The sequence below is a fragment of the Naegleria gruberi genome (assembly GCF_000004985.1).
Source record: "Naegleria gruberi genomic scaffold NAEGRscaffold_24, whole genome shotgun sequence".
NCBI classification, from domain to species: Eukaryota; Heterolobosea; class Eutetramitea; order Acrasida; family Naegleriidae; genus Naegleria; species Naegleria gruberi.
Window position 1 is genome coordinate 414039 of NW_003163303.1, and position 10418 is coordinate 424456.

At 23.8% G+C, this 10418-nt stretch overlaps 5 protein-coding genes across 5 annotated transcripts; 3 read left to right on the plus strand and 2 right to left on the minus strand.

Moving 5' to 3' along the window:
- Positions 1-20: 20 nt before the first annotated feature.
- On the plus strand, positions 21-380 carry AM61 (uncharacterized protein; the record flags this gene model as incomplete). The annotated part of the gene is made up of 1 exon (XM_002677107.2): positions 21-380. A coding segment is annotated over one exon (360 nt), but the record flags the coding sequence as incomplete, so codon positions are not given.
- A 4-nt stretch (positions 381-384) lies between these two features.
- NAEGRDRAFT_67729 (uncharacterized protein) lies at positions 385-1164 on the minus strand (the record flags this gene model as incomplete). The annotated part of the gene is made up of 1 exon (XM_002677222.1): positions 385-1164. The coding sequence occupies one exon, from the start codon at positions 1162-1164 to the stop codon at positions 385-387; it is 780 nt and encodes a 259-aa protein (XP_002677268.1).
- A 186-nt stretch (positions 1165-1350) lies between these two features.
- Positions 1351-1908, minus strand: NAEGRDRAFT_67730 (uncharacterized protein; the record flags this gene model as incomplete). Its single annotated transcript, XM_002677223.1, has 1 exon — positions 1351-1908. One exon carries the CDS (start codon positions 1906-1908, stop codon positions 1351-1353), a length of 558 nt encoding a protein of 185 aa, XP_002677269.1.
- Positions 1909-2603: 695 nt separating this feature from the next.
- NAEGRDRAFT_33625 (glycylpeptide N-tetradecanoyltransferase 2) lies at positions 2604-3731 on the plus strand (the record flags this gene model as incomplete). Its single annotated transcript, XM_002677108.1, has 1 exon — positions 2604-3731. A coding segment is annotated over one exon (1128 nt), but the record flags the coding sequence as incomplete, so codon positions are not given.
- A 3985-nt stretch (positions 3732-7716) lies between these two features.
- Positions 7717-9531, plus strand: NAEGRDRAFT_67732 (uncharacterized protein; the record flags this gene model as incomplete). The annotated part of the gene is made up of 1 exon (XM_002677109.1): positions 7717-9531. The coding sequence occupies one exon, from the start codon at positions 7717-7719 to the stop codon at positions 9529-9531; it is 1815 nt and encodes a 604-aa protein (XP_002677155.1).
- Between the last annotated feature and the right edge of the window lie 887 nt (positions 9532-10418).

A 10418-nucleotide genomic window follows, 5' to 3' on the forward strand; every position in this document is an offset into this window, starting at 1 on the left:
CCTCATCGGAAGTTATTACCATCACAGTTAGATTAATTAAAAGTTTCCATTATAGAAATATTAAATTATTAATCTTGAAGGATATTAAAGTAAATGAATTAACTGGAAATGATTTATTGAAATTAGTTTTGGAAAAGATTGAAAAGGAATCAGGTTTGCTTCCACATCGTGGACGTAAATATGATACATTTAAATTATATCATCATGCCTTTTCGTTTAAAGCAAATAATTTAGTTGTTAATTTACAAGATGATGATAAATTAATCTTTAAAATGGATAAAACTTTGAAGGAAAATAATGTTGATAATGAAGCTGAAATTAGTTGTTTCATTATGGATGAATATTTGGAATTCAAGAAAAATCCAGAATTGAAATGGTAAAAACCTATTTCTTTTGAATTAAATCTAAAAATTGTACTAGAGAAATAAACAACTCTGGTTTTTCTTCCTTTTCCTCACCTGAACTTGAATCCTCTTCTTCATCTACTTTGAAAAATTCACTATCATTTCCTTCTGATTTAACTTTTTTAGGAGGAGGTTTTTCATTCTTCTTAGTGGGAGAATTTTTAGATTTCTTCTTTTCCCATCTTTTCATTTGAAGATTATATTCCTCCTCTCCCAAAATATGTTTTACAAATAAATCAAACTCTGTTTCACTTTTTAATTGATCAACTCCCATTTCAAATAACAGCTTTTTCAATGCTTTAATTGGTATATATCGTTCTCCAAAACTATTCAAAACAAAGAATTTTGCAAATATATCCTCATAATCGACATCTTTTTCCAAATCATATTGTCTACTCAATATATCAAGAAAATCACCAAATGTAAAGAATTCATCACCAGATTTTAAATGTTGATTGAAATGAAACATTAATTGATCACTGGTCGGTGCTGCTCCACATAATCTCAAACATTCTGCCAAGTCCGAATAAATATTTAAAGCCTTAATGTTTTTTTGTTTTTGTTTTCTATCGACAAGAACTCTCTGATAAACTCTTTCATAGTTTTGAATTTTGGCTATTGAAAATTGAAAGAGTGATTTGTTTCTATCCATATAATTTCCACCAATCCTTGTTAGTGAGGGAGAAGGAGTTGGACGAGAGGATGATGTTGATGAAGTTGAAAAAGTAGGAGTAGATGAAGCCTTGATAAAGGATGACATTTTTTTATGCTATGAATTGAATTGATGGTATAATCATTTGATGGTTACTTTAGTTGATTATTAATCAGTTATTAATTACGAGAGGAAATACATATGTATTTCAAACTACTGGTAATCTTATGTAAATTGAGGGAGATGAAATATTTGATGTCTATTGAAATATTTCAATAGTTATTAAATGTTAATTTATTGTAAAACAATTTCCATTAAATAACAATCTTTACATTCATTTTCAGGTAATCTATCATTAATATAAAAGTTTTCAAGCTTTTTAATATTCTTAAAACCAATCTTTTCATAAAATTGAATTGCACTTTCATTTGTGCATTGAACATGAAGATGACATCTATCAATTGAAAACTTTTTACAAATTTCAAAAACTTTGGAAATTAATTCACGACCAATTCCTAACTTTCTATATTTTGGTAATACACCTAATAACATTAAATAAATTGATGGATTTCCTTCACAAGAATCAACTCTACATGAAAAACTTCCGACTGGTATATCATTGAAAATTGCAAATTGATTAAATTCTGGTCCTTTTTGAAGTATTTGTTCATATACAGATTCTCTGTATTTAATTGGATAAATATAATTATTTAAAATCTTTAATTGTTCAATATTCTTATCAATAATTCCCAACAAGCGTAACTTTTGATTCTCTCCAAGCTTTTTTTGACTGCTATGTGATGAGAAGAATGAACGATGGTCAATTAAATTGGCTTGATTAGTAGTAGTCATATTAATATCCGATATATATTGTTAATAATGATGATGATGAAAATTAAAGCCAAAATAATAATGAAGAAAAAGGCTAATTTTTTTTAAATTTCAATTTTACATTTCAAATGATGATTATTGCAAATTGTATTATTGTTTAGTTGTAACAAATTACAATCACGTTCATTGGTTTCGGCTACGTAACCTGATGATGATGACAATGATAATCTTCATCAATAATGAACCAACAACACAACTTGTAGCCACAACAATACATCGAAGGCTAATTTTAAAAAAATGTCTTCGTCTGATAACAACAACACTCCACCACCATCAGCATCATCATCTTCTAGTGGTAGTCAACAAGAAGAAAAGCAACGTATCACTCAAGAAGCTATTCAAAATGTTGCCAAATATCTTCCAAATGAAGATAAAAAGAGAGCCGAACAAGAAATCACCAAGGATAGAAAATTCTGGAACAATCAACCTGTACCAAAGATTCGTAAGTTTAGCATATTTAAGACTCTAATAGTAGTATTCATTGAATTCCAACCATTGATTATTATTTATACAATTTGATATTATAATACAAAATCATAATCATCATACAATAATTCTTCATCATCATCTTTATAAACACTTTATTATTAATACATATATATGAAATTACAAAATGATGGAAAATAGATGAAAAGGTTGATCAATTAGGAGAAATTGAAACTAGAACTGTGGATCAAGTACAAAAAACACCATTTGCCTTACCAAAAGGTTATGAATGGTACAATTTGGATGTTGATAATGATGAAGATATGGGTAAATTGTATGCATTATTAGAAGGTAATTACGTAGAAGATGATGATGCCATGTTCCGTTTTGCTTACACAAAGGAATTCTTGAAATGGGCATTGGCACCACCTGGATATAGAAAGGATTGGCATTGTGTTGTTAGAGTTGAATCATCAAAAACATTTGTTGCATTTATTGCTGCTATTCCAATGTTAATTGGATTACGTCACCAACAAGCTGAAAGTGAAGAAAAATTCGATAAGAATGTTAAAATGGTTGAAATTAACTTTTTATGTGTTCATAAGAAATTGAGAGATAAGAGATTGGCACCACTTTTAATTGGTGAAATTACTAGACGTGTTAATTTAACAAATGTTTGGCAAGCTATTTATACTGCTGGTGTTGTGATTCCACGTCCAATTAGCAAAGCTAGATATTATCATCGTAGTTTAAATCCTGAAAAATTAATTGATATCAAATTTAGTTCAATTCCAAGCTTTGCTCGTAGTTTTTCAAATCCAATGGAAGTTACAAAGAAATATTATAGATTGAATCCAAAAGAAAAGATTCCAAATATTCGTCCTTTAAAGTCGAAAGATTGTGCTCAAGTTGCTGCATTGTTAAATGATTACTTGTCAAGTTTCAAAGTTGCACCAATTTTCACAAAGGAAGAAGTTGCTCACTGGTTTATCGGTAGAGATGGTGTTATTTATTCATTTGTTATTACAGGTGATAGTGATGATAAGATTATTGATTTTATTTCATTCTATTCACTTCCAAGTACAATTATTGGAAATCCAAAACATCAAGTTTTGAGAGCTGCTTATTTATTCTTCTACACTTGCAAAAATACCAAAGTTGAAGAATTAATGAAGACTGCTTTAATTGAAGCTCAAACAAGAGATTTTGACGTTTTCAATTGTGTTAATATTTTGGATAATAAGGAATTTTTGGACAAGCTTAAATTTGGTACAGGTGATGGTTATTTGTACTATTATTTATTCAATTACAAATTCCCAGATTTGGAACCAGAACAAGTTGGTTTAACAATGCTTTAAATTATTAAAATTTGTAAAGTTTTAATTTTCATTGTATTATTAATATTATTATTGAAAATGATCGTTCATTCAATAATTCAATTGTGTTTGCTCGAATATTTAACTTTTCTTACTACTATATCAATTTGAGAATTTAGGTATTTTACAATTTCTGGAGTATGTTTGAATGCTGATTTGAATTGTTCATTCTTTCTCAATATCTCAAGGTTATCACCTAAAAAACTACTAATATCAAAATTTGCTAATTGTTCAGATTCTTCTGCAAAATATTTTAATAAATTTTGTAAAATTTCAATATTTTCATTGTCCAGTTTTTCTATTTCGTTTAAATATTTTACAATAAAGAAAGCAATAAATTCAAATAAATTATTCTTGTTATATATTTTAAAAAACATTAACTTGTGTCTTTTAAATTTATCTAAACGTTTTAAATAAACAACTAAATGTTTAAATATAGTAGTAATTGTTTCATTTAATTTTTTTAAATAATTATTATAGTTATTTTTCACAGTTAAATATTTAATAAATTTTTCCACTTTCTTATTAATTTTAATATTTTCCCTTTCTTTCATTAAACCTCTATATGTGGATGACCATTTAATTTCTTTCTTTTTTTTACATTTTTTATCATCATCAACACACATTAATAATTTTTCAAAATCTGTAGTATTATCTTTAAATTTATAATTTTCAAAGATATTAGGTTTTTTCTTCTTCTCTTGTTGAATAATGATATATAATAGATGATTCTGATGAATAATGATAAGACAAATTATTATTATCATCTTGATAATCATCATCATTATCATCATCATAGTCATCATTATAATTATTAGCAATTAATTGATGTTTATATACAAAATCATTATTATTATTATAAAAATATTTTTCATCATAATAGGTTAAAGGTTCAGAATACTTAAAATGAATTGAATTTTTCTCTCTATTATTTTTTTCAAATCCTTGATAATTATTTCTAAATTGAAACTTTGTTTCTTGTAAATTATTTATAATACATTTTAATATTCTTTTTTTAATATTTTTATTTAATATATCAGGTAATATATTTTTAATTCTAATAATTTCCTTTTTTAAATAATATCTTAATTGACTTGAACTATTGTTAGAAAAAGAATGTTCACTTGGTATTGTATTTTCATAATATTTTTTAAACCCTTTTCTTCTATTTACTTTAATAGTTAAATTATGACTTTCCAATTTTGTAATTATTTTTTCTAAATTTATTTTTAAATAATAAAAACATAATTTTTTATATAAAATTTGATGTTTATCATAAATTTCTAAATATATATTTAATTTATTTGATACTTTATATAAATTATTACAAATATCATGTAATGTTAAATATTTAAATACATGTCTAGTCCATATTTCAATTGGTAATAAATCAATTATATTATTATTATTATTATTATTTGAATTGTTGTTATTAATAGTTTTATTATTATTAAATAATATTATTGTATTGTTATGATGATGTTTTAAATGATCAATAGAAGAGGAAGGTGAATATAATTCATTATCATCATTTAAAGTATTTAATGATGATGATGAATATAAATTATTATTATCATTATCTACTATTATTAAAGGAGAAGATGGTGATGATGATGATAACATTTTTTTTATTATTATTCCAATTGATGATGATTGTTGTGCGAAGATAATTTTTAATAGTAGCTGATGAACTTTGAAAGTTTCATTTCGGTATTTAAATTCCGATACAATTTCGGTGATTCCAATTGTTAATTATGTTATTCAATCTACTATTATCTACAATATTTGAATTTAAGAGTGTAAAGTATTCTGTAGTGCAATGTTGAATTCTAATAATTCATACATTTTAATTTTGTATATTTAAAAAGTTATCTTTCACATTTCAATAGTCTAACATATTTTCATCAATATAATAGTAGTAGTATTGTATTCAAACCTATAATTATAAATATTAAAGTAATAAGAAACCTACTTCTCTCTAGAACCTTATTAAACAATTTTTAAACCTCAATAAAAAAAAATACCTCAATTATTATTCATATAACTACCAAACTAAACCCTTAAACTTACTATTTATTCAACTACTACTACTACTCTGAAACTCTAACTTTCTATAAACATAATACTATAACTATTACAATTATTAACATATTACAATTATATTAAACTATTACAATGAAAGAATTTAAAAGTAATTTTATTCAACAAATTTATGATGAAGTTGAATGGGTTATTCAAGATGAAAGAAAAGAAAATTTAAATAATATATTACCAAATATATATTTAAAATCATCATTTCATATTATTAATTCTTTATTTAAATTATTATTTTCTATAAAAAGAAGTGAAATTTTAAATATTATTGATTATCATGTTAAAGATGATGTATTAAATACATTAAATGATATTATTAATGAATATAATAGTGAAGAATGTAATATTGAATTTATTGAATTAATTGACTTGACTAAAAATGTAATGAATTTATTTAAAAAATATATTTTACAATTAAATTTTAAAATTGAATTAAATTATATTGAAAATTATATTAATAATAATAACGATATAAATCCATTTATATTAAAATATTTATTATTAATTTTAAGTTATTTACAAAATACTTCTAAAGTATTAAAATATATTAAACAAATATTTAATATTGAATATTTACAATCTATTGATTTAATTTATATTTGTTTAATATTATTTAATTATGGTAAAATTAATAATAATTTAAAATATTTAAAAGATTCATTTTTATTAATTTTATATTCACGTGTAACATTACCTATATTTAGTGAAAATATTTTAATTAAAATTGGTAATTATATTTTAAATAATTATAATATTGACGAAGAATTTGAATTTATAATTAAATGTTCATTTACATTTAGTAATAAATTATTATTTAAAGATGCAAATTCTTTTAATTTCCTTTTAGAGAAATCAAAAGAATTATATAAAAATATTTTTGATTATAAAAATGAAAATGAAAAATTAATTTGTCTAATTTCATGTTTACATAATTTTAATTTAGTTATTGATTTAATTTCTAAAAATAAAATAATATTAAATATTGAATTGTATGATAAATTAAATTTATTATTTACAAATATATTATATTTAGTAAAATTAAATTTAGAAATTGAAAATGATTTTATTAATAAAATTTATAATCCACTATTAAATAGATTAATAGAAGAGAATAGAATGGTAATGAATGTATTAAATTATAGAAATCATCAACAAGCACTTGTTGAGAATCTTTTGTAAATTGATTCTCTTTTACTATTCATTTAGTTCCATTTATATTTAAACACTCTATATTTAATATTCTGAAATTGTCTTGTCAGTTATTTATTGTATATTGTTAGTTTGTTAATTAACATACTGTAATAAAAACTTGTATTTATACCAACACAATCACTTGTTAAATACCTACCAATACATGTAATGAATGTTATTGATTGTGATAGAGAGATTTTCAAAAAAAAACATCACTAGACATTACCAATTGCCTTATATGTTGTTTGTGGACCTTTCAATTCACTCAAAATAACTACTTGTCACCTCCAACAACATAACCGTTGCAAATTTTCAAACCAACAATTTTCCTCAATTAAAAAAAAACAACACAAGTATTGAGGTCTTGTTACTTGTTACTTGCTCGTCTCCCTGAAGGATCAAAGTCAGAACTATTGATTCGAACTCTAGGCTATTCAAAAAAAGAGTTATATACTACCTTCATCTGCTCTGCTCATCATATATTGATCTAAGGCTTTTTATTGAAGCCTTGATATCATCATTGTACAAAATCTCTTCCTTAATAATATTATTAATATTAAACTATTATAATAATATCAATTTAATAACAACTCACTTGGTATTGTCATTCCGTAGTACAATATTGCTACACCTATCTATAAAATTATTGATATAATTCATTAAAAACATCATCATTACTAAAATGAGCGTACATAGTTATCATAGTAATAATAGTCAGCCTCATCAACAACAACAACAAAATGAAAATATAAATACAGACTATTATAATATAAATACATCATCTTGTAATAATAGTATTTCAAATAATAATAATAATAATAAATATTTTGATGAAGTAAATTATGATTCAACACTTGGAGCCTATTCAAATGAAGATTTATATAAAGATTGCGAGAGAATGATACAACAACAATATGGATTAAAACCATCATCACCATTTAGAGATTTAAAATTCCATTTAATACAAGAAATATTTTCATCTATTACTAAATATATTCATCAACAAGTTGAAAATTTCAAATCAGTTAGTATAAATAATATTGGAAGATTTTCATTTATTACAAGTCATTTAAATACAGGTAATAATGGAATTATTGAAAGTAAAAAATTAGTATTTGTAATGAGTGAATCTTTTATTAGAGATTTTAATTTAAAAATTTGTAAAAGTTATAGAAAATTTGTAGATAATTCAATTCCAACTATGGAAGTTAATTATTTTTTAATAGCACAACAATGTTGTACAAGAAAGGAAATTGTAATGTTAGCTATTAGAATGTTTAGAAATAGATTAGGTGAAATTATGTCAACTGGTAAAAAAGTTTTAATTGAATTTACTTCAATTGGTCAATTAAAATGTGATAAGAGAATTGTTTCTGATTTTGATTTTATTGATAAATTTAGAAAACCTTTAAATTCAAAACAACAGAACAAACATGAAACAATGAAAAAGAAATTTAATAGAATCATGTCAAGAGAAGATTTAAAATTATTAAACAAGATGAGAATTGAACATCAGCAACAAGAATATACTGCACAACCACCTCAAACAAGTCGATCCATGATTTATTCAACGAGGAGTAGTGTGAGTGGTGGTTCAATTCGTAATCCATTCACAATTATTCACGATATGAAAACAACAAATAATAGACCATTAAGCTCATCTGCATCTTCAATACGATCCTATCATTCTACTAGTAGAATATCAAATCAACAACTCCAGCAACAACAACAACAATTTGCAAGAGGTAATGGAGTGAATGCAGTTAGAAATTTACAAAATCATCAACCAAATACTTTGAATTATGAACCACATCCACCTTCAATACCAAGACCACCACCAACATCTTCATTATCTTCACAAAGATTAACACGTGAAACATTGGATACATTTAATAGGCAACAACCACCACAACAACAGAATCAAACAGTACTTCCATCAGATTTTGTAGAATCACAATTTTCACCATCAACAAATTATGGACCCTATGATAATGGATTTAGACAACCCAATCCAACAGCAGCTAAGAATGTAATGAATATGGCAGTTAAAAGATTTGAAAAAGAATTGGAATCATCTAGAAGAAATCAACAAAAAGAATTAGATGATTTTTATAGACAATTAATTCATAATGTATGTGCTAGTGAAGAATTGAGAAGAAAACAGAGAGAAGAAGCCTCCAATATACAAAATACATTACTCAATCAAATGCAACATACAGGTGCAAAGAGACAAATAGAAGATCATGAATATTGTAATTTCTTTTTAGATGAAAGAGATGAAAATTTAAATGCTAATAAGAATGCTTTATTAATGGGTTTTAAAAAATCAAAGAATAATGAAAGAAATGCAGTTTCAAAAAGTTTACCTTCAATACCTTCATTACAAGCAATGAAACCAATTCAAAAAATAATGCTTAATGAAAATAATCCAATTGAGAAGGGTTTAAGAATACCAGATAAGCATGAATTATTTGATTATTATAATGAATTTAATTAAATTTGAGTAAATTGTTGATAATATTGATAATATTGTTGATAGTATTGTTTGTATTGATCCAATGTCCATCGTTGATCTATTGTTGATGATGAATTAGATAATGATGCATTAGTGTCAAGTTTAGTTTTCTTTGCATCAATTGTGGAGGTGGTACCATCAAGTCTTCTCTTCTTTTGATTGTCATGATTCTCTTCTTCCAATTTTGTAATTGCACTTTTAATTTCTTGAATCTTTTCCAATGAATTAAAATATTGACTAGTATAATGTTTTAATAATTTTAATATTTCAATCTTGAATGCAACTTTATCAAATGATGATTCATTATTATTACTATTGGTATTATTAGTAGTAGTATTGGTATTATTAGGTAATAAACCCCACATACTCATATAATGTTTAACAGTTTTATCAACCATTGTATTATTAGAATTCTGATCTTCATCAACCATCATTTCATTATTTTGATGAGAATCAAAATTAGATAAATCTAATTGTAAAATAAAATTAATTGCCTTTTCAAAATAGGAAATATCATTTGGATGATCAATTAAATATTGACTTTCAAATTCTAAATAAGCTTGATATGGTTTTTTTAAATTTGAAAATTGTAATAAACATTGATTAAATAAATTTCTAGTTTTTTCCAAATCCTTTTTTACTTTCCAATTAAATTTAATAAATTCCAATAAAAAATAACATTTTGAATTTTTACCTTTAATTAAATTTAAATTTTGTTCAAATAAAAATTCAACTTTTTGATAATTTAATTTTCTTTGATAATAATTAATACAATTTAAAATTGATTCTAAATGACCAATTGATTTAACATTAATTAAATTATTATATAATTCATCAATTTTATCATTTTGATTTTCTAATTGTAAATA